Here is a 27,449-nt window from a genome sequence, read left to right as displayed (position 1 = left end):
ATATTGGGAGAAAGCTGTCCGCCAGTTCTCGCCTTGATGCCAAACACTTCAGTTCCTTCCTGTATGCCCCTCTGGTGCCTTTCAAGTTGTTACCCTGGTGTGGGAGCTCAGAGGGAGTGAATCTGAGTAAGTCCATGTATGGGTTCTTTAAGGGGAACTGCTTGGGACTCCAGTAGTTCTTCCACTGAGTCAGTCCCTGCTGGTTTTTGTAGCCAGAAGTTATGGGGACTTATCTTCCTGGCACTGGAACCCCAGGCTGGTAGTCCTGGTGTGGGGCTGGGACCCCTCCATCCTGAGATATCCCTCCCAAATTTTGTCCACTACATGTGTGCACCAGCCAATTCTGCATCTTCATGTCTCCATGCCTCCTACGAGTCTGGATGGATGTGGTTTCTTTAATTCTGTCATTGTCAGACTTCCATTCCCCTCAATTTCTGATGTTTTGATTGATAATTGTTATATAGTTATTTGCAATTTTGATGTGGTTGTGTGAACAGGCGGCTGTGTTTATCTATGCCTCCACTTTGATCAAAAGTCCTCCCTTGAGTATTCTTATTATCATAAGTTTGAACTCTGTATCTGGTAGTTTGCTTACCTCCATTTCATTTAGTTCTTTTTTTAGAAACTTCTCCTGTTCTTTCACTTGGGACCTATTTCTTTGTCTCTGCATTTTGGCTGCTTCCCTATTTTTCTTTCTGTGTATAAGATTAGAGGTGCTACATCTCTCGGACTTGGTTGAGTAGCCTTGTGTAGTAGGTGTCCTGTAGGACCCAGTGGCACAGCTTCTCCAGTCACCTGAGCTGGGTGCTGTAGGTGCACCCCTCTGTGGGCTCTGTACACTGTCCTGTTGTAGTGGAGCCTTGATAGCTGTTGGTGTCACTAAGGATTGACCACAGGCCTGTCAACTTGGAGGACCAGCTGCAACTACAATGGAGGAGCTGCTGTGCTTGAGTCGACCCTGTAGAGCAAGACTTGCTTCAGTGGGTCTTCGATACTCACTCAAGTTGCCCATTGAGTGTTTCGCTGGTGGTGTTGGTAGGGTTTTAATCTAATCTGGTGTAGTCTGAAGCTGTCTACTGGATGCACTGGCTATGAGTCCTCCCAGGAGGTGTAGGATCACCCACTGCCTGTGCCCTGCCTGGGACCACCTGGCATAAGCTAGAGCAATCTGCAGATAGATGGCTGCTACTTGTGCTGGGCTTAAAGTTGCCCAGGAGAGGCCAAGCTGTGAACCAAGGCTGGCTGCTGCTAGTGCTGGGCCTGGAGCCACTTAGCAAGAGGTATGGGTTATGCAGAGGCCAAATTGCTGTTTGAGAAATTTTAGGAAAAGTCCCTGAGAGATTTTAGGAGAGTCTGAAGCATGAGCCAAGACAGGCCATTCATATGGAAAAGGCACTGGAAACAGCTTGGGTGGGCCTGCTTGTTTGATGGGGTGGGGGTGGCAGGTCTCCTGGAAGGGCAAACAGTGAAAGCCAGGTTGATGGCAACCCAGATATGGAGCTACCTGCTGGCTTTATGAGGGGAGGGCTCATCAAAGGAACAATGACCTCTGCCAGCACTTTTGTAAGGGAACAAGCTGCCCCTCTCTCTCAATTCTCACCCTGATGCCAGATAGTTCAGTTCCTTCCTGTATGTCCCTGGTGCCTTTGGAGCTGCTGCTTCAGCGCTTGAATTCAGAAGCAGAGTAAGTCCATGTGTAGCCCCTTTAAGAGGAACTGCTTGGGATTCCAGAAGCCCTGTGCCTCACTCAGCCTCAATTTCTGCCAGTTTTTATAGCCAGAAGTTATGGGGACCTAGGTTTGGGGGCCTGGTATGGGGCTGGGACCCCTTGCTCCTCAGGGGATACCTCAACAGCCAAGATATTCCTCCTGATTTTTATCTGACACTCACAGGTTTGGGACCAGCCTGTTTCTCATCTCTGCCCCCGTCTACCAGTCTTGATTTGGCTTCTTTAATTCCCTAGTTGCAGGACCTCCATTCAGCTGTATTTCAGGCAGTTCTGAATGATGGTGGTTCTGTAGTTTAGTTCTAATTTTGATATGGTTGTGGAAGGATGCAAGTACCACATTGGTCATGTTGGCCAGAAGTCTATCTTATGATTTCTTTTTTTTTTAATTTTAATGATTTCTTGATTCTCCTTTCATCTCTGTCTAATCTGCTATTTTCTCAGTTCATTGAATTTTTTTTAGAAGCCACATTTTTTTATTGACAACTCTATCACTATATACATTCAGTATTGCAAATTATAAGTGGGTTGACAATTATATTATTACAGGCTAATGAGCATAAAGCTACTGATCTAAGTTTTGGTGCTTTTTATGACAGGCACATTAGTAAATATGATAAACATCGAGGAACTCAGCTACTTCAATTTATAAGACTTGACTTTCAAAAAAACCATGTCACAGTCTGGTCAGTTAGCTCTGTTGATTAGAGCATTGATCCAAAATGCCAAGGATGTAGGTTCAATCTCTGGCCAGGGTACATTACAGGAATCTATCAATGAATATGTAAATAAGTGGAACTATAGATTTATGTCCCTTTTCTTTCCTCTCTGTAAAATCAGTGAATAAAAATAAAAACAAACAAGAAAAATGAAACCATGTCATCTCTTAAACACTTAATATGTCAAACCCAGGAAATTCAATAATTAAATTACAAAGGGAACACTGTTAAAAAGAAAAATTGGTGATAAAAACATTAGACTTAAAAATGTTAGCAATTAGACTTAGGATCCAGAAAGTGTATGCATATTGGGAATTTTAGGGAAAGACCTCTAAGTTCTGCTTTATAATCATGTGCTACTGCATTCCAAAAGGGTATTTTGGGTTGCTACAATGTCTTACCTGCTAGTATAAATCACTGCTTTATACTTAAAAACAAACAAAAAAACCCACACGGTAATTCCCATAAAGGGGCTTTAAAATAAGATTTTTCTCACTCAAATAAAAATATGATCTCCATCAAATTATACAGAAATGTTATCAAAATATCAATCAGATGGAGAAACCAGACTCCCCATTTACCTTCTCTGCCTGCTTCTGGTGTGTCACCTGCACAGAAGGGGAGATGTGAGTAGTCCTCTGCAGCGTGTGGGAGGACACAGGTGCTTATCTTTCCCTGGGGTTTTGCTTCCTCAGGTATGGAATTGAGGGGATGGAGATGGCTTATGCTCTTACAAATGAAAAGATCTAAGTCAGCTTGAGATCCTACCTTGGGCAGATGTTTAGAGTGACAAAAGAAATGGATGAAGAATGGTGGGTGATGTAGTTTTCACTGTTTGATGCCATCATTTAAAACCATTCAGGACCTGGCCATGGGGCTCAGTTTGTTGGAGTGTTATTCCGTGCACCAAAAGGTTGCAGGTTTGATATTCGGTCAGGGCATGTACCTAGGTCATGGATTTGATCCCCAGTTAGGGTGCATACAGGAAGCAATGGATTGATGATTTCTCTCTCACATTGATAGCTCTCTCTCTCTGTCTCTCTCACCCTCCATCCCTTACCTTCTTTCTAAAATCAATAAACATATTGTTGGGTTAGGATGAAAACAAATTTTGTGCTGCAATTCAAGGAAATCTTTGATACTTTCATCTAATGGCTGATACTGCTAAAGGGTGAGCAAATGACAATAAAATTTTGGATAAAAATGTAGAAAGGCATGCCAAATTCAGGTGGAAAAACAGTATACCCTTATGTGAACCCAGCAGTTGGGACAGTCTGCCTCTGAATTTTAAGAGTCATCAATCTGACCTGGAGAGATGCATGTTCAAGCCATCAACAGAGCTGTATATGAGGGTGGACCCCACAAGAACCTGGGATTTATTTATTAAAAATTGTGTATTCTTACATGTTTAAATTTCAGTCACCTTCAGAGTACTCTCCTTGATGCAATACACCTATTGAGACATTTTTTCCATTGCTCAAAACTGTTTTTGAACTTGTCAACTTTGATGCCTTTTTGGTGCTTCTGCTGTTTTTTGTTTCACCTCTTCCACATCGGCAAAACTTTTCTCTTTTTGAGGACTTTTCTCATTCAGGGGGTACATTGATGTCCACTGAGTTTTTAATTTAAGTGACTATATTTTTTTAATGCTAGAATTTTTCTTGATCCTTTTTTATGTCGTGCATTTTAAGATATCTCATCTGTATGTTTTTAAGTATATTTAATGGATAGTAAATTATAGATTATCAAGAGCTTTAGATCAGCAGTCCCTAACCTTTTTGGCACGAGGGACCAGTTTTGTGGAAGACAGTTTTTCCACGGCCTGTGGTGGGGAAGTTGATTTTGGGATGATTCAAGTGCATTACATTATAGCTCATCTCCTACTGTGTGGCCTGGTTCCTAACAGGCCTGGACCAGTACCAGTCTGTGATCTGGAGGTTGGGGACTCCTGTTTTATATAACAGCATTAATTTTTGCTTTATGTTGTATCATTTGCTTCTACCTCATAATGGATTATATTTTTCATGTCTTAACATTTTGTATGTAATCTCAGTAGAAATACTGTGAGGCGTGGGTCAGGGATATACTATACTTTTGTGTTTGTTTCTGCCAAATGCCTTTTGGAGAGTAGGTAAATGAAAAACAAGTTTTAGTATATCCATAAAATGAGATGCTACTCAGCAATAAAATGTTGAGTTACTAATACATGCAACAACATGGTTGAATCTCAAAGGCATTATTCTAAATAAAAGAAGTCAAAGAACAGAGTACATATGATATGATTCTATTTATGTCACATTCTGTAAAAGACAAAACTATAGTGATGAACAATGCACGATAGGAGTGGTGACTGACTGCAAAGAGTAGAAGGAATTTCCCAGTGTGACGGAAATGTTCTATACACCAACTTTGATGGTGGATATGCAATTGTATACACTTTTCAAAAGGAATCAAGTTGTACACTTAAAATTAGGGAATTTCATTGTATAAAAACTACATCTCATTAAAGCTGATTAAAGCAAGCAAAACTTATCGATGGTAACAGAAGTCAGAATATTAACTTGCCCTAGAGGAGAAGTGCTAACTTAAGAGGACATGAAGGATCTTTCTGGGGGGTGGAAATGTTTTATATCTTGATGTGGGTGTAACCTGGGTGTATCCAAAGTTAAAATTCATAGTACACTTAAGGCTTGTGCATTCTATGTCTTATATACACAATGAAAATAATAAAATAATGAAAATAATAAATTACACAAGGAAAATACTTTGTAGAAGTGATAGAATGTAAAGTTGATGAAATCTTGAAGAATGTAGAGCAAAAGGATAAAGAGATGGAAAATAGGAGAGAAAAGCTAAGAAAATTAGAGGGCCAAGCTAGGTAGTCCAATATCTGAATTAAAAATGTTCCAGAAAGAACAGAAAAAATAGAAATCACCAATGAAATAATTCAGAAATTTTACTAAAATTAAAAGACGTTGATTTCTAGATTGAAAGAGTTTCATACAGACCCTTTTTCAAAGCACATCATCAACCATTATGGAGGCTATATTTTTTAATTGAATTTATTGGGTGTCATTGGTTCTCAAAACCATACATGTTTCAAGTGTACATAACTCAAGAAAACATCATTTGGCCCTGGCTGGATGGCTGAGTTGGTTGGGATGACATTCTGTGCATCAAGGTTACAGATTTAATTCTGGTCAGGGCATGGACCTAGGTTGTATTTTTAGTGGAGGCAAACCATCAATGTTTCTCTCTCACATTAATCTCTCTCTCTCTCTCTCAACTACATAAACATATCAACTGGTGAGGATTTTTAAAAAAGCAACACATCATCTGCACACTGCATCATGAGCCCATCACCCCAAGCAAAGTCTCTTTATGTCCCCATTTTCTACCCCCACCCCTCTTTCCCCCTGGCTATCACCACACTGTTTTCTGGCTCTATGTGTTATGTCTATATGGTTTTTGATTAATCCCTTCACCTTCTTTCATCCAGTTCCCCAATCCACTCTCTTTTAGTCTGATCCATGTATCCATGCTTCTGTTTCTATTTTGTTAGTTTATTTTGTTTATTAGGTTCCACATATAAGTGAGATCATATACTATTTGTCTGTCTCTGACTGGCTTATTTCACTTAGCATAATGCTGTCCATGCTGTCACATTCTGTCACAAAAGGTGAGATTTCCCTTTTTATGGCCGAATAGTATTCCATTGCATAAATGTACCATAGTATTTTATTCACTCATCTACTGATGGGCACTGGAGCTGTGTCAAGATCTTGGCTATTGTAAATAATGCTGCAATGAACATAGAGGTGCATATGTTCATTTGAATTAGTGTTTAGGTTTCTTAGTATATATTCTCAGAAGTGGGATTGCTGGGTCAAAAGGCAGTTCCATTTTTAATTTTTTGAGGAAACTCCCTACTGTTTTTCCACAGTGGCTACATCAGTCTGCATTCTCTCCAGCAGTGCATGAGATTTATCTTTTCTCTACATCCTTGCCAACACTAGTTTTTTGTGGATTTATTGGTGATAGCCATTCTGACAGGTATGAGTTGATAGTGCATTATAGTTTTAATGTGCATTTCTCTGATGATTAGTGATACTGAGCATTTTTTCATATGTGTATTGGCTATCCGTATGTCTCTCTAGATGAGTGTCTCTTCAGGTCTTTGCCTGCTTTTTTTTTTTAATTGGGTTGTTTGTGTTCCTAGTGTTGAGTTGTTTAAGTTCTTTATATATTTTGGAAATAACCCCTTATAAGATATATCATTGGCAAATATGTTTTCACATTTAGTGGGTTTCTTTTTCATTTTGTTAATGGTTGCTTTTTCTATGCAGAAGCTTTATAGTTTGCATATAGTCTCATTTGTTTATTTTTTCTTTATTTCCCTTGATAGAAGACATATCAGCAAAAATATTGCTATGAGAGATATGTGAGATTCTACGGTCTATGTTTTCTTCTAGGATTTTCATGGTTTTGTGACTTACATTTAAGTCTTTTATCCATTTTGAGTTCCTTCTTGTGTGTGGTGTCAGTTGGTGACCTATTTTTTTTTTTTTTTTTTTTTTAGTTTCATTCTTTTGCATGTACCTGTTCAGTTTTTCTGGCACCATTTATTGAAGAGACTGTCTTTACTCCACTTACAGTCCTTTGTATTTCTATGATGTCAATTGTTACTTCTCTTTCATTTTTGACTTTATTTATTTGGGTCCTCTTTCTCTTTTTTGAATTTATTTTGTACTCATTCTTTTAAAAATATTGTAAATTAAATTTGTTGGGGTGACACTGGTCTGGGTAAAGATTTGTCAGTCTTTATCTTTTCAAAGAACCAGCTCTTGGTTTCAGTGGTCTCTACTGTTTTTTTAGTTTTTGTGTCATTTATTTCCACTCTAATCTTTATTATTTCTTTTCTTGTACTTACTCTGGGCTTTGTTTGTTGTTCCTTTTCTAGTTGTTTTAGGCATAGGGTTAAGAGTGTTTATTTGAGATTTTTCTTGCTTCTTGAGATACGCCTGTAATGCTGTAAACTTCCATCTCAGGACTACTTTCACTGTGTGCCATAGATATTGGGTTGTTGTGTGTTTCTTTTCATTTGTTTCCAGGTAATTTTTTATTTCTCCCTTGATGTCATTGTTAACCCATTTGTTGCTTAATAACATGCTATTTAGCCCCCATATGTTTGAATGGTTTTTATTTTTATTTTTTATTTATTTTAAAATTTATTTATTTTAATTTTTTTATTTTTTAAAGATTTTATTTCTTTATTTTTAGAGAAGGGAAGGGAAGGAGAAAGAGAGGGAGAGAAACATCAATGTGTGGTTGCCTCTCACTTGCCCCCCCCGGGGACCTGGCCCACAGCCCAGGTATGTGCCCTGGCTGGGAATTGAATTGGTGAACACTGGTCCACAGGTTGGCACTCAGTCCACGAGCCACCCCAGCAGGGCATGAATTGTTTTAGTTTTTTAAAATTAAATTTATTGGGGTGATATTGGTTAAGTATATAGCTTTCAGGTATACAACTCTATAATACATCATCTATATAATTATATTGTGTGTTCATTACCCCAAGTCAAGTCTCCCTGTGTTTTCAGTTTTTTTCATTGTAGTTGATTTCTAGTTTCATACCAGTGTAATCAGAGAAGATACTTGATATGACTTCAGTCTTCTTTTTAAAAAAATAATATTTTTTGAGAGAGGGAAAGGAAAAGGAGAAGGAGAGGAACATTGATGTGAGAGAGAAACATTGATTGGTTTCCTCTTGTATGTGCTCCAACCTAGGACTAAACTTGTAACCCAGTCATGTGCTTTGACCAGGAATCGAACTGTGGGGAGATACCCAACCAACTGAGCCACACTGGTCAGGGCTGATTTCAATCTCCTTGAATTTAAGACTTATTTTGTGTCCTAACCTGTAATATATCTTTGAGAGTATTCCATTTGCACTTGAGAAGAATGTATATTCTGCTGTTCTGGTATGAAATGTTCTATAAATGTCAATTTAAGTTCCCTGATTTAGTGCATCATTTAAGGTTGCTGTTGCCTTGTTGACTTTTTTGTCTGGAAGATCTATCCATTGATGTTAATGGGATGTTAAAATCTACTATGACTGTATTGCTGTTGATCTCTCTTCTAATGTCCACCAAAATTTTCTTTATTCCTAGCTGGTGTGGCTCAGTTGGTTGGAATGTTTTCCTGCAGACCAAAAGGGCCACAGGTTGATTTCTGGCCAGGGCGCATACCCAGGTTGCAGGTTTGATCCCTGGTTGAGGCACATACAAGAAGGAAACCAATTGATGTTTTTCTTTCACATTGATGTCTCTTTCTCTTTTTCTCTTTCCCCCTTCCTCTCTCTCTCTGAAAGCTGTGAAAAAAATATCCTCAGATGAGGATTGAAAGAAAAAAGATTTTCTTTATCTATTAGGTGCTTCTACGTGGGGTGCATATATGTTTATAAGGGTTATAGCCTCTTATTGGATCAGTCCCTTTAGTATTATGTAGTGAGCTTTGTCTCTTGTTATGGCCTTTGTTGTGAAGTCTCTTTTGTCTTATATAAGAATTGCTACCTCAGGCTTTTTTCATTTTCATTTGTATGAAATATTTTATTCTATCCTTCATTTTCAGTCTCTGTGTGTCTTTTGTTCTTAGGTGAGTCTTTTGTAATAGCATATATATGGGTCACTTTTTTTTATCCATTCAGCTACCCCTATGTCTTTTAAAAATGTTTTTCACCTGAGGATATGTTTGTGACTGTGTCTACTGGGCTTGGGTGTGCCTGGGTGTGCCTGGGACAGGTCAATCTGTATACAAGGTTGTGAAAATACAATCTGTATACAGCTTAGAGCTGGGGCAGATCTGTAAAATATCCAAAGCTCTTTGATGTCTGCTTCCACCTGTCACCTACTCTTCCTCCCCCTGAGGTTGACCATTTTTCCTTCAGAGCCTTCTGAAGAAAGACTGTAGAGTGGGCCCGGGCTGGCTGCAACAGATTCTTCCACAGGTTACAAGCTTGGTAAGGAAGGGTGACTGGGCTTGGAAGTTCAGCATTAGAGGGTTCCCTACTTGGGGGCCATGTGGTCAGGCCTTTAGTGAGGGCAACGTGGCCCCTACTCCAGAGCCAAACTATTCAGTCTCTGCCAGAGTCTCCAACTCTAGCTCCCTCAGGAGGAGTGTGCCATAAGTTCAGGTTGGGTGCAGCCAGCCATCCTCTCTGTAAGAGCAAGCCCAGCTGGGTGAAACCACTGGGGCTGGGAGGGGGAACAGATCAAAAGAGTCTCCCATAGGGGGTAGTGCATGCTGCATCTGCAGGAGGGTGTCAAGCACTTAGTCTTGGTTCAAGACAATAGCCTTTGAGGGAGACAGTCTCCAAATGTCTCAGCTCCAAGCAGACCTTCTTTCTGCCTGTAGAACTGAGCTCAGCAGGGAGATGCCAATGGGATTTAGGGAGGGCAGGTCTAAAAAATCTCCCACTGAGGGTGGTGCCTACAAGAATGTAGGAGGAGGGCAGCTCTTCTTCCTCATTCTGGAAATAGCATGGGCTAAGCTCGCAGAGGAGATACCAGTGGTCCCTCCCTCCCGTTCCCAGCAATGTAGCCACACAAACCAGCACTGGCTGGTCAGATTCCTGGACAAAAGCCTTCCTGGGAGATGGCTCTTTGGAAGTCCCAGCCTGCATAGCACTTTGATCCCTGTGTACCACTGAACTCAGCAGAATGGGGCCACAGAGTGGCCAAGTGATTCAACAGGTGCTGGCTGTGTGCTTGAGGTAGGGAAGAATGGTCCCCTTTACAAAACTGCACAGTTCATTCATTGTTTGAGTCTCTGCTAACAGCTTCTCCAGAAAAAGAACACCCCAAAAGTCCCCGCTGGGTACAGCTAGCAGACCCTTCTGCAGGACCTGAGCACAGCAGAGTAGAGTCACCAGTAGTCAGAAAACTGGGCAGTGCATTACCCTGGCTGGTGCTATAAGAAGAGGAGTGCTTGACCCTGGGAAGGTGGTGTCTGGGTCTCTTGAAGACCTTCTTCTTTCGTGGCTGGATTGAATCCCCACTGATTTTCATCACCAGATACTATGCAGGCTTATCTTCCTTTCTCTGTTGCCCTGGGTTAAGGGATCCCTGTATGGGGTTGAGATTCCATGCCCCTGGGGGCAGGGAGTTTTGTATCTGAGATATTTCTCTGGCTTCTCAGCCACCACATGTAGGCATGGGGGCCAGTCCTGTCTTTGTCTCTGCCCTTTTTACCAGTCTCTCTGGCTTTCTAAAATTCTTCATTATAATATTTCAGTTTAGATAGCCTTCAGTTTATTATTCAGGTTGATCTATAATTTAGCTGTAAATCCTGTTTGGTGCCAGGAGCAAGTGAGTGCTTCCACCTGTTCTGCATCTTGAAACACCATCATCAACAATTTTAGAAACCATGTATCCAAGAGAAGTTCCCACACACTTGCAGAAAGGGCAAAAAGCCAAACAAACACCCCCTTGGAAAAAAAAAACCCCAGATGATAATAAAGGATCACGAATTTGAATGACTTCCATCTTCTTAAATCGAAACCTAGAAGGTAATAGAGCAGTGCCTTCAAAATTCTGAAGGAAAATTATTTCCATACTAGGATTCAGGAGCCTGCCAAAACTATCATGGAAGTATGAGAGTAGAATAAAGGCATTTTTCAGATGAGCATAGTCTCAAAACTTTACCTCCCATCTGTGGGGAAAAAATGTGCTCCATAGGAAATGGAGTAAACTAAGAAGAAGAAAGACATGTGCTAGACAAAAATGAGAGAAAAACATAAAATTCACTAGTTAATTCTAGTAGCTATTGTAGATTCCCTAGGATTTTCTTCATTAACAATCATGTTGTATGTGAATAAAACTAGTTTCTTTTTTTCAGTCTATATGCCTTTTAATTTTTCTTGCCTCATTGCACTGGTTAGAACCTCTAATTCTAATTTTGAATAGAAGGGGTGAGAACAAATATACTATCCATATTTTCTTGATCTTGGGAAAGAGCACCCAGTCATCCACAGTATGTATGATGTTAATCTTAGGAATTTCATAGTGCTCTTTGGCTGAGGAAATTCTGTTCTTAATTTGCTAAGAGTTCTTATGAATAGTGTTGAATTTTGTCACATGCTTTTTTTTGTATCTGTTGAGATAATGATATGTTTTATTTGTAGTCTCAAAATTATGTTGATAGGGCAGCAGAGTAGGCAGAAGTTATACCACTTAACCTCCTCACAGGACCAAACTAGAATTACAACTAAAATATAGAATAATCAATCTGAATAACCAAGTGAAGATTAGCTGAATACAAGAATTTACAGAAGAAGCCACATCAATACTGGTAGGAAGAGTGAAGATGGAAAAAAGGGCTAGGAGAATTCAGAGAGATAACTCAGCTGCAAAATTCTCCCTGAGGAGTATGGTCTCAACTCCATGTCAGGCTTCCCAGCATGGAGCAGAGCGAGGAAAAGGAGCCCACAAAATATCTGGCTGTGAACATCAGCTGGGATTTTGCATACTAGAGAGAGACAAGAGTCTGCTAGAAGCCCAGGTGCCCTCTTAAAGGACCAGTGCACAACATCTTGTTCACAACCACTCACCCTGGTTTCCAGGAGAGGAAGGAGGCTCAGAGTACACTAGTAGAAGGAGAGACTGGGTTGTGTGGCTTCAGGGACAGAGCTAAAGGGACAGCTGCCAGGGTTCCTGTGCTGAGTCCTTCTCCCACACTGCCCATAGACAACATCTTTCTTGGGGTAAGCACGCCCCTCCATATGGCATCAGCCAACGCCCTATTGCCCTGCCCTGCCAACCTCACACCCTGTGGAGGATTCAGCTGCCTGGGTTGGTGGTGTGGAGGTCCCAGTGGACTCAGGGTATCAGAGACTGTGTTGTGTGGTACTGGGGTAGGGGCCATTCCTCTTCATCCCAATCTGTCTCCTGTTTGGTGCTGCACTCGCATGGGAGCTAGAAATAAACCCTAGAAATAATGGTCAATTAATATTTGACAAAGGAGGGAAGGACATACAATGTGGTAAAGATGATCTTGTTCAGTAAGTGGTGTTGGGAAGAGTGGATAGACACTTGCAAAAAAAATGAAACTAGACCACCTTCTTATACCATATACAAGAAGAAACTCAAAATGGATTAAAGACTTAAATTTAAGAATTGAAACCATAAAACTTTTAGTAGAAAAAATAGGCAGTAAAATTTCTTGCATTTCTCTTAGCAGTATTTTTTCTGATATATCTCCTTGGGCAAAATAAATAAATAAACAAATGGGACTACATCAAAGTAAAAAGTTTTTGCACAGTAAAGGAAACTATCAAAAAATGAAAAGACAACCTAGTGAATAAGAGAAGATACTTGCCAATGATATGTTTGATAAGAGATTAATATCCAAACTTTATGAGGAATTCATATAACTCAACACCAAAGAAAACCTAATTCAATTAAAAAAATGGGCAAAGGACTTGAATAGACACTTTTCCAAAGAGGACATACAGATAGCCAATAGACATAAGGGGATAGTCAATGTAACAGAGAATTGTGGATTAAAGCCACAGTGAGGTATCACCTCACACCTGTCAGAATGATCGTCATCAATAAATCAAGAAACAAGCATTGGTGAGGATGTGGAGAGCAGGAAACCCTCATACACTGGTGATCGGAATGTAGATTTGTACAGCCACTATGGAAAACAATACGGAGAGTGCTCAAAAATTAAAAATGAAACTGCCCTGTGACCCAGGAGTTCTATTTCTGAATATGTATCCAAAGAAACTCAAAATACTAATTCGAAGAAATATGTGCACCCCTGTATTCCTTCCAGTGTTGTTTACAGTGGCTGGGATATAGAGGCAACCCAAGTCCCGTAGACAAGTGAATAAAAAAGTGATGGTGCGCACACGCATGCACACATGCACACACACACACTCACACACACAAATGGAATATTACTCGGCCACAAAAAAGAACGAAATCTTAACATTTGTGACAGCTTGCATGGACCTGTAAGGTATTGTGCTGGGTGAAATGGGTCAGCCAGAGAAAGACAAATACTATGTGTTTTCCCCTTCATAAATTACATGTGAGATCCACTTACATGTGGAGTCTAAAGGACAATGTAAATGAACAAACAAAACAGAAACAGACTTTTAGATACAGAGAACAGACTGATGGTTGTGGGGGCAGGGAGATTAGGGGACTGGGTGAAAAAGGAAGCAATTGAGAAACAGATTGGTGTTAAAATAGTCACAGGGTTGTAAAGTACAGCATAGTGAACACAGTCAATGTAATAACCATGTATGGTGTCAGGTGGGTACTGGAAATATTGGGGGGAACATTTTGTAAACTATGGTTGTGTAACTGCTATGCTGTACATCTGAAACTTTATTACAAAATAATACTCAATGTAAACTAAAAATAAAATTATATTGATTTGTTTTAAATATAATAAAACACCTTCAACTTTTGGTATAAACCCTTGTTGGGCATAATGCATTATCTTTTTATTATATTACTGGATTTGATTAGCTAAAATTTAAAGATTTTTGTATCTGTGCTCCTGAGTAATATTGGTGTATAAATTTCTTATAATGTCTGATTTTGTGTCAAAGTAATGCTGGTCTTGAAGTATGAATTGGATATTTTTCTATTCTCTTTTTTTTCTGAGAGATTTTGTTTAGAATTGACTTTATTTTTTTCCTTAAATGCTTGGGAGAGTTCACTAGTGATGCCATTTGGATCTAGAGTTCCCCTTCACCCTGCTGCCCTGGGAAATCTTATGTTACAACTTGAATTTCATTGAATGCTATAGAACTATTCAGGTTAATTACTCTGTTTTTTCTTGAGTAAGTTTGATATGTGGTGACCTTCATAGAATTTGTCAATTTCATAAGCCCTCTTTTACCTTTTAATATCTCTGAAGTTTGTAGTTGTAGCCCCTTCTTCATTTCTGCTTTGGTAGCATGTTTTCTCTCTCCCTTTCCTGGTCAGTGTCACTAGAGGTTTATCAATTTTAGTGATTTTTCCAAAGAACCAGCTTTTGGCTGTGTTGACTTTTTCTGTTTCTGTTTTACTGATTTCTGCTCTTAACTTTGTTATGTTCTTTCTTCTTCTTTTGGGTTTAATTTACTTTTATTTTCCTAGATCCATCCTTCCTACCTTCCCTCCCTTCCTTTCTTCCTTAATTACTTTATTGTTGCTCAATTACAGTTGTCTGCATTTTCTCCCCACCACTCTGCCCCACCCAAGCCAAACCCACCTCCCTCCCTTGCTTCCACCTCCCCCTTGGTTTTGTCCACCTGTTCTTTATAGTAGTTCCTGAAAACCCTTGTCCCCTCTGCCCCCACTATTATTTCCCTAGATTCCTATGACAGGCTGAAAGCAGGAGTTGGCAAACTATAATGTAAGGCCAAATTCAGACTGCCACTTGGCTTTTGAATGCCCGGTGAACTGAGAATGGTTTTGCATTTTTTTAATGTTTAAGAAAGTCAGAATACTATTTTGTGACATGTGAAAATTAAGTGAAACTCAGTTTTCAGTGTCTGTAAATAAAGTTTTATTGCAACCACACTCATTTGTTTACATAATGTCTATGGCTTCTTTTGTGCTGGAATGACAGAATTCAGGAGTTGTGACAGATTTTTATGGCATTCTCATTGCTTTGCATTGTTGCTTGGTACACTGTAATTACAGTGATTCAAGTGCCATGATTTCACTGTACTGTGATGTTTTACATTATTTATTATCAGCACATACACATGTCAAAACAAGAAAAGATGAGAAAAATGGACTTGACATGTTATACTTTCAAAGCACAATGGAGTGTAGACTACTGAATTAGATGACAAAGCACTGTGATTATTATGCAGTGACACTATAGATGTGCTAATGAGATGCAGTGTATACTGACATTACCAGACTAATCATTCATCATAATATTCCCAACTGATAGCAGAGCAATGGTCAGCAAAATTAGAAAACTCAAAGAGGAATATTTTATCACAGCAGAATTTGTTTACCAAGTTAAAAAACAAAAATCAGGCTGTACCAAGCAAGGAAATTGTTTACTGATGGGGAATTAACTAAATCATGTTTGATTATAGCGGGCAAAGAAATGTGTTTGGAGAAAATAAATTTAAGACTATTAACCTCTTTTTTTCTAAGATTTTATTCATTTATTTTCAGAGAGAGGGGGAGGGAGGGAGGAAGTTAGGGAGAGAAGCATTCATGTGTGAGAGAAACATCAATTGGTGCCTCTTGTTGCCCCCAAATGGGTGTTACAGAACAACGGTGGGGGGGGGGGCAAAGGGCGATATGCTATTACCCGAAAGGAACCCCCCAGGTTCATTATGTCTGCCACCTTATAGGAAAGACATCTCTCAATGCCAGAGATTCGTGAAAAGGAAAGGAAGTGTTTATTTAATGCTATATAGACTTAAAGTAGCGACCTAATGTTTTCATCAAAATCCTAAAGTCCCTTAAAACACCCACAAACATACACAGTTCCTTCTTCCCCACTTTGCCCAGTCTGGGGTACCGTATCTCAGGAAAACAAATAGAAGTCCATGGCTCAGGCAGCTCCTGGTTCTTCCCAGTAATCTGTCTTGGCTGGTAGGCCTCCCTCGGTTCCCGGCACCATCAGCTGTGTCACCGGGATCTCTGCTAAAGCCAGGTGGTGGTTCCCCCTTCTAAAACTGTGGGAGTCCCCATTCTGGCAAAGCCGTCTGGCTCTCCTTTCTATTGCCACAGCCATGTTGTCCCCTCTGCACAATGGCCGCGGGAGTCTCCACTCTGCCAAAACCACGTGGTTCTCCTTCCCAGAGATGTGGGAAGGGGGGTCATCACTCTGCCAAAGCTGCATGGTGATTCTCTCTCACAGGGTTGTGGGAGTCTCCACTCTGCCAAAATTGCATGGTTCTCCCAGCAATGGCTGCTGTAGCTCAGTTTAAATCCCTGCTCCAATCTTCCTCTGCAGCTCCATTTTTGACTCCTCCCACAATCGGCTACACTTGCCAGCACTCTTCATATCCTTCCAGGTTTACTGGGCAGCCATAGTGCGTCTGGGCAGGTGTGGTTCTGTGGTGTGAAGCCAGTCATCTCCAAGCTCTCATGCAGGTGCTGTAACCAGGGGGAGTTGCCTCCCAGTTACATCTTGGGTGGAAGTCGCTCCCTTCTCCCTGGCTGAAAGCATGGCCACAGCTATTTAACCTATCTGTGAAACCAGTTAAAGGTTATAGGTATGTTCAATGACCATGCCAGAAGTGAGCTGCAAAGCTGTTGCTATGCAAAACAGCTCTCAATGGCCCTGCTCCATGTGTCCCCTCCCCCAACCCACACCTGTGGGGGAGGTGGGTGAGGACATCCTAATATTTCCTGGACACCCTGAGTTCTGGGCCCCACCCTCTTGGCTGCACCCTGTTACATGGGGACCCAGCCTGCATCCAGGCATGTGCCCTGACAGGGAATCAAACCAGTGACCTTTCGGTTTGTAGGCCGGCACTCAATCCACTGAGCTATGCCAGCCAGGGCAATATTGACCTTTTGGTAGGAATAGTTGCTGGAAGAGTTGAGGGTACCAATAATGAATTGAAAAGAAGTCAAATGATTTTCGGTGGTTTTCCTTGGCTGTTGATGAATTGACAGATGTTACAATGGTCAATTTGTTGCTTACTTGAGAAGTCAATGATGAGTTTGAAGTTACTGAAGAATTAGTTTTAATGAATAGTGCTCATGGAATAAGTACAGGCAAGAATATTTACAAAAACTTGAGAAAACACTAAGTATCCTACCTGAAGTGTAATCTGCTAAGATGTCAGACAAGCTAAAGGTGTAGAACAAAAAGGCTTAGGTAAACAAATTTACAAAGCTGTGAAAATGTAAGGTGGTAAAGGTCTATATCCATTGTTTATTTATCAGCAGCCTTTTTGGAGAGAATATTTGAATCTATCATGCAATATGGAACTAGCAGTGTCTCAAAAGTATTGCTCTTGTAGACTTAGCCATTGTCAGTCCCATGAATTTTTGTCAAAAATTGAAGCTAAATATCTGAACTTGTTCTACATGACAGATCAGTCAGTGGCTTAGCAGTGGTAAAGTTCTATTACAATGCTTTTGAACTTAGGGCTCATTTGCAGCTTTTCTGAATCAGAGGGACTGCTCTCTACCACTATTACTGAACACTGAATTGCTTTGGAAATTAGTTTTTTACTGCAGACTTGATGTTTTTTAAAGGATTCCATCTAAAATTGTAAGACAAAACTGGTTTATATGCAAATCTAGAAATTGTTTCAATGCCACCTAATGTTGTTTAACTCACGACTGCTGTTTAAAAAAAATTTTTTTTTATTCTGGCCCGAGGACATGCTTACTGATTTTAGAGAGAGGAGAAGGGAGGGAGAGAGAAACAACACTCCAACCAACTGAGCCACACTGGCTGGCTATGGCTATCAAGCTGTTTTATATAGCTTTCTATGCAGTCAAAAGTTAAAGCAAAGAAGTGAAATCTTCACTACTCTTTCCCCCTCTGACTAGATTGGCAGGACATGTATTTTCTGAGCTCAAACTACAGTTTTAGCAGCATTTTTCAGACTTTGATGCAAGTGCAAAGGGTATTTTCATACTAAAAAATCCATTTAACTGCAGGTAAGGCACTTCCTCCTAACCTTCAATTAAAAGAGATTAATCTACAATGTAGTAACATGCAAGAGACAATTATCAAGAGTAAATTCTTTAAATGCCTCCTAAACAACAATTATGCTGAATGAAATTGTATGCCTGTGATTTGATATTTGTATGTGACAGTCCCTATCTGGATCAAAAGACATTTTCAAACATGAAAGACATAAAATCTTATTAAAAATCAGTACTAATGTATGAACATTTGCATTTGCTTTTGATGGTAGGGAACAGTAACTTTGAATCCAAACTAACAAGTCAAATATTTTTCCTCCCCACAAAAGTTTCATTTCCATTAGGAGACCTGTTTTACAAAAAGTTTCGCTCAACTGTTATAACATTTTGAATTTCATCAATAAAAATTGTGGAAAATTTTGTATCATTAATGTAACTACTTAACTAATGTCCTCAGTATTGCCTGTTGGTTCTCAAAACCTAAAATATTTTCTGTCTGGTCCCTTACAGAAAAAGTTTCCTGACTCCTGCTTTACATCAGGGTATTTTCATTTACACAGTAACGTACCTGCATATATCAGCAGAATTAATGTTTAGTCTCACAGTGCCTTTAAAAGAAAATAATAACATGGAACACCTTTACTGATTGCAGATTATTCACTGTAAAAATACCTTACTGCTTTGTGTTAATATTCTAATTTGAAGAAGACGTTTTCCATGGTTGTTCTATATTCTGTGATAGATCTACACAACTTTGGAATTTCTTACTGTGTAAAAATAGTGAACTATTTGCTGCAGTGTGACTCTCAAATAACATAGATGCTGCTTCAATGAACCTATGCTGGGAGAAGGGGCAAATATAACACATAGAGGAACAGTTCTATTTTCAAGAATGTACTGGTGTCACTTAAAATGCCTAGAACCAGATATGGTTAATTTTGAGGAAGAGTGTTAGAGCCCATGAAGAAAAGTGGCAGAGGAAAAGAGCCAAGCTATCCACACCAAACTGACTCTCTTGGGAAGGCGCAGAAAAATACTTACTGGTCTATTGTTCCATGAATTGAGAATAGGGTGATTTGGACTTCTTCCCAGGATGTCATTCTTCTGTAACCCTGGACTTTTTACTATTTGTAGTCTTGGGTGCAAAGTCTGGGATGATTCTGGGAGATGTGTGGAAAGCCTGAAAGAAAAACCAGAAGGATGGGCTGGAGGGCTTTGGTACAAATCAGAGATTCAGATGATGGTTTTCTAGCATCTTGTAGTATAGAAAAGATAGTGATAGTTGCTTGCACAGACAAAAAGCTACAGAGAATGACAGGGCCATGAGTAATTACAGTTGAGGAACAGAAAGGACTAATGTTTAATTCACAGGATTTTGTTTAGATATAAGTTGTATGACACATTAAATGCATATATAAATTATGCATGGGTAACTATAGGACTGTTCCTTTAAAATGTATTTCTTCCATGTGACTTTTTGTTCTTGGGCCAAATAGTTTCAGTGAGAATTGATTTCTGCAGTTTTAATTGACATCAGTGGAAAATATGGGATATTCATATATTTCTACATTGCCAAGGGTAAATTGAAAGGAATATAGCAAGATCATCTTTACTATTATTGCAGCTTGTAGTCATTATAAAGGAGCAAGGAAAACCAGTACCTGTAACATGAATCAGTAGTGCAGAGCTGTGTAATTTCTTATCATCTCTTGGGGTGTTCTTTTGTGATCTCCTTTGTGTTGCCAAAAATTAGAAACTTTGTTCAGTACTGTAAGATCCATTCAGATAACCTGAAGAAGAGAACCATCCTGACTTTCCAAGTAGTTTTAAGCTGATATTTTAAGGAATAATAAAAAATATTTTGAAGTTGGTGATAAAAACTTAATAAAAAGCCATTTTATTTATGTTTAGGTCTCTGAAGAAAGATGAACTTGGCTGAGATTTGTGACAATGCAAAGAAAGGAAGAGAATATGCACTTCTTGGAAATTATGACTCTTCAATGGTGTATTACCAAGGGGTGATCCAGCAGATTCAGAGACATTGCCAGTCAGTCAGAGACCCGGCTATCAAAGGCAAATGGCAACAGGTAAGGTCACATTATCCGTTGAGTCAGGGCAGTAGTCTATTGTACTTGAAAGATTGGAGCTTGAGATGTTGTAAATAGTTGTTATATGGCTGAATACTGAGATATTAAAACACATTCTAAATAATTTTTTGTCTTGCCCAGTTAATATTTTATGTATTTTTGATTATTTCATGATGAGACATACATCACAGGTAATTGGGTTGGCCAAAAGTCCATTTAGTTTTTTCCATAAAATAAAAGACATATTTTTCATTTTCATCCATAACTTTATTGATTTGGATATTTTGAGTATGTCATCTGTCTACCATTTGAGTATGTATAACATTGATTGTTCTCAATTAATGTCTTGATTTGATTACTGTCAAATTCACCTGGTCTACCTGACCATGGAGCATCATCCGGTGAGAAATCTCCAGCATGAAACTTTGTAAACCACTCTGGTTACATTTGATCAGTCACAGCACCTTCTCCATATACTGCATGAATCTTTTTTTGCATTTCAGTTGCATTTTTACTTTTCTTGAAATAATAAAGCATAATAGTCTAAAAATGTTACATATTTTCTTCTGTCTTCAATATTAAAATGGCTACCCCAAAATTCACCAATTTTGATAATTTTTGTAAATGCATGTTGATATGACAGCTGTCACAATACAATCTAGCAAAATTATTTTGAATGAAGTTAAAGACAACTAAGCACTACTAGAGCCATCTTATGGAAAAAACCAAATGAACTTTCTGGACAACCCAACTTAATTCTAATTGAATCTACTTTTAATTTTTAAAAATTTTCATGATCAGTTGCCTAATTGTGAGTACAAATTTTTGAAATAAGGTATGGCTACTTGCCCTTTCCCCTTTCAATTTAACAGGTAGTTTTGACCCATTTCATGAAACTTCTCCTTGAAGAAAGTTTTCTCTTTTCCCTGGCCTGGTAGTTCAGTTGATTGGAATGTCACCCCATACACCAAAAGGTTTCGGGTTTGATTCCTGGTCAGGGCACATACCTAGGTTACAGGTTCGATGCTTGGTTGGGGTGCATACATGTGGCAACTGATTGATGTTTCTCTCACATTGATGATTCTTTCCCTCTCTAACCCCTTCCTTCCTCTCTCTAAAATTAATAGAACATATCCTTTGGTGAGGATAAAAAAAAAGTTTCCTCTTCTTTTGAAAGACTCCTTACAAATACAAAGAAGTCAGTAATCTAATAAAAAACACTAATATATTTGCTGTCTCTTGAGTATACAACTTGATTATATAATAGTACAGTTAATAAAAACATGAATTATATTTTCCCCACTTATTCTTAAAACTTAAAATTCTTTTAAAATTAATAGTGCAGAGTCAAGCATTTCTTTGAAGTTTCCATTTTATGTACTAATGCCTTTTAAGTGTTTCTTCTAATTTTTCTGCTAGTCAGATTGATGTATACTAAATTTTCAGGTTAAATTTGGCTTATTTTTCAGCCTAAATGTTACCAGATTATGTTGAGTGAGAACAATATACTTGCTCTAACTCAAGTTGAAATTGTTAGTTGTTTTTTTCTATCGTGCATACTAGCCACAGATAAGAATGCTTTACTAATCTAGCATGGAAATATTTTTGATATGTTCTTAATTGTGTTAAGTAGTTGCCATTTCTATTCAGATATTTCTACTATATTTCTATTAGTTTCTAAAATTTCATTTCTTTAAGTATATCATATAATTGCATCTATGAGCAATTGAATTTTATCTAGGTTTTTCTTTGGTTCTTCATCTCCTTTATATGTTCCTTTCTATATATTATTCAAGATAAAACTAAGGGAAAGTTACTCATGCTGTGCTAAATATACTTTCTGATTAAAAAAATAGAATTGTTCAACTGAGTTTATAAATGTAAACACACAAGAATTTCTACATAATAAGTACTCAGTGAGGTTTTTTTAATTATTTTTTTTCACATTTTTAAATTTTAATTGTTGTTCAAGTACAGTATTCTGTCTTTTACTCCCATCCCTGCCCACCCCCCAGTGCTCCCCACCTCCCTCCCATTTCCACCCCCTGAGGTTTTTTAAGTATAGGAAAAAATCTTGCCTTTGAGCTCAAAATAAACTTTACCTAGGACTTGGAAGAATTTAACAAAGCCAGGTGAAGGAGAATTCAAATAAAAATTAGAAGTGGGCTTTCAGATGCTCATGACAGGCAGGCATTTCATATTTAGTGATATTGGGGACAGGAAATTGTGGTCAAAATTTTGGTTGATAATTTGTTTGGAAGCTATTGCCAAGTATGTTAAAAGGATTTAGCATTAATATTACAGATTTCTGGGAATGGCTACTTATTACTGACTTAGTTACTTATTTTAAGTTGTGTTCATGGTCATTGCATTCCTTGGTAAAAATAAAGTTCCATTATGAAGGACATATAACTACTTGCCCTGTGAAGGCTTTTTTCCAAATCAGTTCCTGAGCTGCCTTCCTGTCTCCATCACTGTAAATAGTTCTTTGTTTTTAATATGTTTTAATGACTCATTTTGCATACTTTGAAAAACATTAAGAAAACTTACATTCTGTAGCAATTTACTATTTGCAATATATAAACTTTAAAAAGTTTTTGATATAAAGGCTACATATATATTTTTTCAAGGTTCGGCAAGAATTATTGGAAGAATATGAACAAGTTAAAAGTATTGTCAACACTTTGGAAAGTTTTAAAATGGACAAGCCCCCAGATTTTCCTGTGTCCTGTCAAGAAGAACCATTTAGAGATCCTGCTGTTTGGCCACCGCCTGTACCTGCGGAGCACAGGTGAACGGGACTTCATGTTGTCGTTAGGTATTTCTGTAGCTAGTCAGTACTTAGAGTGAGTAAGTGAAGCTTTATTTGAATGAGGGATGAAAAGTCTTTTGGACGGGGGCATGTAAATATAATATCTGTATAATTGTTACACCTATAAGTTTAATGGACTTTGTATTTGATAAAGAACAGAAGCTCATCACTTGTCATATATCCTGCTTTTAGAACGTTTTACTACTGTACTTAAAACAATAGAAATCTACTACTCCTAAAATTTATCTGTTAAGTGAGATCTTTTATTTATTTTGTTTTTTAGTTTCCTTTTTTAATAGTTGATTTTTTATTGCATTTTTTCCATTACCATTTATCCACTCTGGCCCCCTTTCTCTCCCTCCACCATCATCAGCACGCTGTTGTCGGTGTCAGTGAGTTCTTCTTTGTTGTTGTTTGATCCCTCCACCTCCCCAAGCCCCTGCCAGAGTTGTCAGACTGCCCTCTATCTATGAGTATGTCTCTATTTTGCTTGTTAGTTCAGTTTGTTCATTAGATTCCACATAGGAATGAAATCATATGGTATTTATCTTTCTCTGACTGGCTTATTTCACTTAGCATAATAATCTTCAGGTCCACTCATGCTGTTGCAAATGGTAACATTTTCTTCTTCTTCTTCTTCTTTTTCTTTTTACGGCTGAGTAGTATTCCATTGTGTAAATGTACCTTAGTGTCATCTACTGACGGACACTTGGCTGCTTCCAAATCTTGGCTATTGTAAATAACACTGCAATGAACCTAAGGGTACATATATTCTTTTGAATTAGTGTTTCAGGTTTCTTCAGATAAATTTTCAGAAGTGGAATTGCTGGGTTATAAGGCAGTTCCATTTTTAACTTTTTGAGGTTAACTCCATACTGTTTTCCACAGTGGCTGCACCCATATGCATCCCCACCAACAGTGCATGAGGAGTCCCTTTTCTCTACATCGTTGCCAACACTTGTTGTTTGTTGATTTATTAATGATATCCATTCTGGCTGTTGTGAGGTGATATCTCATGGTGGTTTTAATTTGCATTTTTCTGATGATTAGTGATGTTGAGCTCCTTTTCATATGTCTATGGGTCATCCTTATGTCTTCTTTGTAGTAGTGTCTATGCAGATCCTTTGCCCACTTTTTAATTGGATTTTTTTTGGTGTTAAGTTGTATAAGTTCTTTATAAATTTTGGAAATTAATCCCTTATCAGATGTAGCATTGGTGAACATGTTCTCCCATTCAGTGGATTGTCTTTTCATTTTGTTGATGGTTTCCTTTGCTGTATAAAACTTTTTAGTTTGATTTAGTCCACTTTGTTTATATTTTTTGTTCCCTTGTCTGAGATACATATCAAAAAAAAAAAACTGCTATGAACAAAGTCTGAGATTTTATTTTATTATTTTTAGAGAGAGGGGAAGGGAGGAAGAAAGGGAGAGAAACATCCATGTGTGAGAGAAACATTGATCAATTGCCTCTCACACGCCCTCAATCAGGGGCCTGGCCTACAACCTAAGCATGTGCCCTAACTGGGAATCTAGTTGGCAACCTTTTGGTTTGTGGAATGATGCCCAATCCAGGTGCCATACCTGTTAGGGTATTATCTGAGATTTTACTGCCTATGTTTTCTTCTAGGATTTTTATGTTTTTGTATCTAACATTTAAGTCTTTTATCCATTTTGAATTTATTCTTGTGTGTGGCATAAGAAGATAGTCCAGTTTCATTTTTCTGTACATATCTGTCCAATTTTCCCCACACCATTAATTGAATAAACTATCTTTATCTCATTATATGTTTTTGCCTCCTCTGTCATATGTCTGTTTTTATGCCAGTACAATGCTGTTTTGATTACTGTGGACTTATAGTTTGATATTAGATAGTATGATTCCACCAATTTTTTTCTTCTTTCTCAAGATCGCTGTTGCCATTTGGGTTCTTTGGTTCCATATACATTTTTGACATGTATGTTCTAGTTCTGTGAAATGCATTATTGGTATCTAGATAGGAATTGTGTTGAATTACTGATTGCTTTGGGTAGTATGGACATTTTAATGATGTTAATTCTTCCTGTGCATGGACACAGTATATGTGTCTACTTACTTGTATCTTCAGATTCTTTCTTCATTATCTTATAATTTTCTGAGTATAGGCCTTTTTCCATCCTTGATTAGGTTTATTCCTAGGTATTTTATTCTTTTTGAAGCAATTATGAATGGGATTGTTTTCTTCACTTCCTTTTTTGATAGTTTATTATTGGTGTAACTCTTTTCTGGATATTAATTTTGTATTCTGCTAACTTGACTGAATTCATTGATCAGTTCTTATAATTTTTTGGTGGAATCTTTAGAGTTATCTGTATGTAATATCATGTTATCTGCAAATAATGACAGTTTTACTTCCTCCTTTCTAATTTGGATGCCTTTTATTTCTTCTTCTTGTGTGATTGCTGTAGCTAGGACTTCTAGTACTATGATGAATAATAGTGGTGAAAGCATGTGTTCCTTTCTTGTTCCCAATCTCCCAATCTTAAGGGTAGTGCTTGGCAGTTTTTACCCATTGAGTATGATGCAGTGGATTTACCATATAAGGCCTCTATTATATTTAGGTATGTTCCCTCTATTCCTACTTGGCTGAGAGTTTTTTATCATAAACGGGTATGGAATTTATCAAATGCTTTTTCTGCATCTGTTGATATGATCATGTGATTTTCATCCTTCATTTTGTTTATGTGATGTATCATGTTTATTGATTTGTGGTTATTGTACCAATCTTGCATCCCTGGAATAAATCCCTTAAATTTTCGCATCTGTGTTCATCAGGGATATTGACCTATAATTTTTTTTCTTAATCTGGTATTATAATTAGGATAATGCTGGCCTTGTTAAATGAGCTTGGGAGTCTTCCCTCCTCTTAAATTTTTTGGAATATTTTAAGGAGAGTTTAGTTCTTCTCAAATTGTTTGGTAAAATTTGTCTGTTAAGCCACAGGGCTTTTGTTTGTTGGGAGGTTTTTGATTACTGTTTCAGTTTCTCTAAGTGTAATCTATCTATTGAGATTCTCTGATTCTTCCTGATTTAGTTTTGAAAGATTATATGTTTCTAGGAATTTACCCATTTCATCCAGGTTGCACAATTTATTGGTATATAATTATTTGTAATAATTTCTTATGATACTTTGTATGTTTTTGGTGTCAGTTGTTATTTTTCCTGTTTCATTTTGATTTTGTTTATTAGGATCCTCTCTCTTTTTGTCTTGATGAGTCTGGGTAAAGGTTTGTCAGTATGGTTTATCTTTTCAAAGAACCAACTCTTGGATTCATTGATCTTTTGTATTAGTTTTTTTATACTCTATTTCATTTACTTCTGCTCTGATCTTTATTATTTCCTTTCTTTTACTTCCTTTGGGCTTTGTTTGTTGTTCTTTATCAAGTTTCTTTAAGTATAAAATTAGATTGTTTATTTGAACCTTTTCTTGTTTCTTGAGATAGGCCTATAATGTTACGAATTCCTGTTTTAGTACTGCTTTCCCTGTGTCCCACAGATTTTGGATTTGTTGTGTTCTCATTTTCATTTGTTTCCAAGTATCTTCTGATATCTTCCTTTATCTCATTGTTAACCCATTCATTGTTTAATAACATGTTATTTAGCTTCCATGTCTTTGTGTGTTTTTCACTTTTCTTCTTGGAATTGATTTCTAGTTTCATAGCATTATGATCAGAGATGATATCTGATACGATTTCAGTAAATTTATTTTATTGAGACTTGTTGTGTGTCCGAACATATGGTCTATCCTAGAAAATGTTTCATGTGCACTTGAAAAGAATGTATGTTCTGCTGCTTTGGGTTGAAATGCTCTGAAGATACCAATTAAAGCCATTTGATCTAGTATGTCATTTAAGGCCACTGTTTCCTCATTGATATTCTGCATGGAAGATCTATTCTCTGAAGTCAGTGAAGTGTGAAAATCCCCTAGTATGATTGTATTTCTGTTGATCTCTCCCTTTATGCCCATCGGGATTTGTTTTATATATTTTGGTGTACATTTATGCATTTATACATTTATGTTTACTAGGGTTATATCCTTTTGTTGGATTGTTCCCTTTATCATTGTGTAGTGTCCTTCTTTTTCTCTTACTATAGCCTTGGTTTTAAAATCTGTTTTGTTGGACATAAGTATTGCTACCCCAAGGTTTTTTTTCTTTCCATTTGCATGAAATATCTTTTTCTATCCTTTACTTTTAGCCTGTGTTTATCTTTCAATTGAGGTTGGTCTCTTGTTTTCTTATTCATTCAGCTACCCTATGTCTTTTGATTGGAGCATGTAACCATTTACATTTAAAGTGATTATTGATAGATAATGTATTTGTTGCCATTTTATTTTTTTAACCACGTTTCTCTTTTTTCTTTTTCTTGTTAAAGCAAGGCCTTTAACATTTGTTTTGATACTGGTTTGGTGGTAACAAACTCCTTTA

General features: G+C 37.8%; 1 protein-coding gene across 2 annotated transcripts in view; it reads left to right on the top strand.

Annotated features, from left to right (window-relative positions):
- KATNAL1 (katanin catalytic subunit A1 like 1) overlaps nt 1-27,449 on the top strand; it is a 116,104-nt gene that overhangs the window by 11,530 nt on the left and 77,125 nt on the right. For both annotated transcript variants that reach the window (XM_045844827.1, XM_045844828.1), the window contains 2 exons: nt 19,998-20,173; nt 22,804-22,964. In XM_045844827.1, coding sequence (XP_045700783.1) covers nt 20,012-20,173; nt 22,804-22,964 — 323 coding nt within the window. In that variant the 5' untranslated portion in view covers nt 19,998-20,011. The remainder of the gene's footprint in view (nt 1-19,997; nt 20,174-22,803; nt 22,965-27,449) is intronic.

The sequence above is a fragment of the Phyllostomus hastatus genome, unplaced genomic scaffold, assembly GCF_019186645.2.
Source record: "Phyllostomus hastatus isolate PE091 unplaced genomic scaffold, TTU_PhHast_1.1 phas_contig_41, whole genome shotgun sequence".
In the NCBI taxonomy this organism is placed as follows: Eukaryota; Metazoa; Chordata; class Mammalia; order Chiroptera; family Phyllostomidae; genus Phyllostomus; species Phyllostomus hastatus.
The sequence above is the reverse complement of the archived record's forward strand: the minus strand, read 5'-3'. Positions and strand labels throughout refer to the sequence as shown.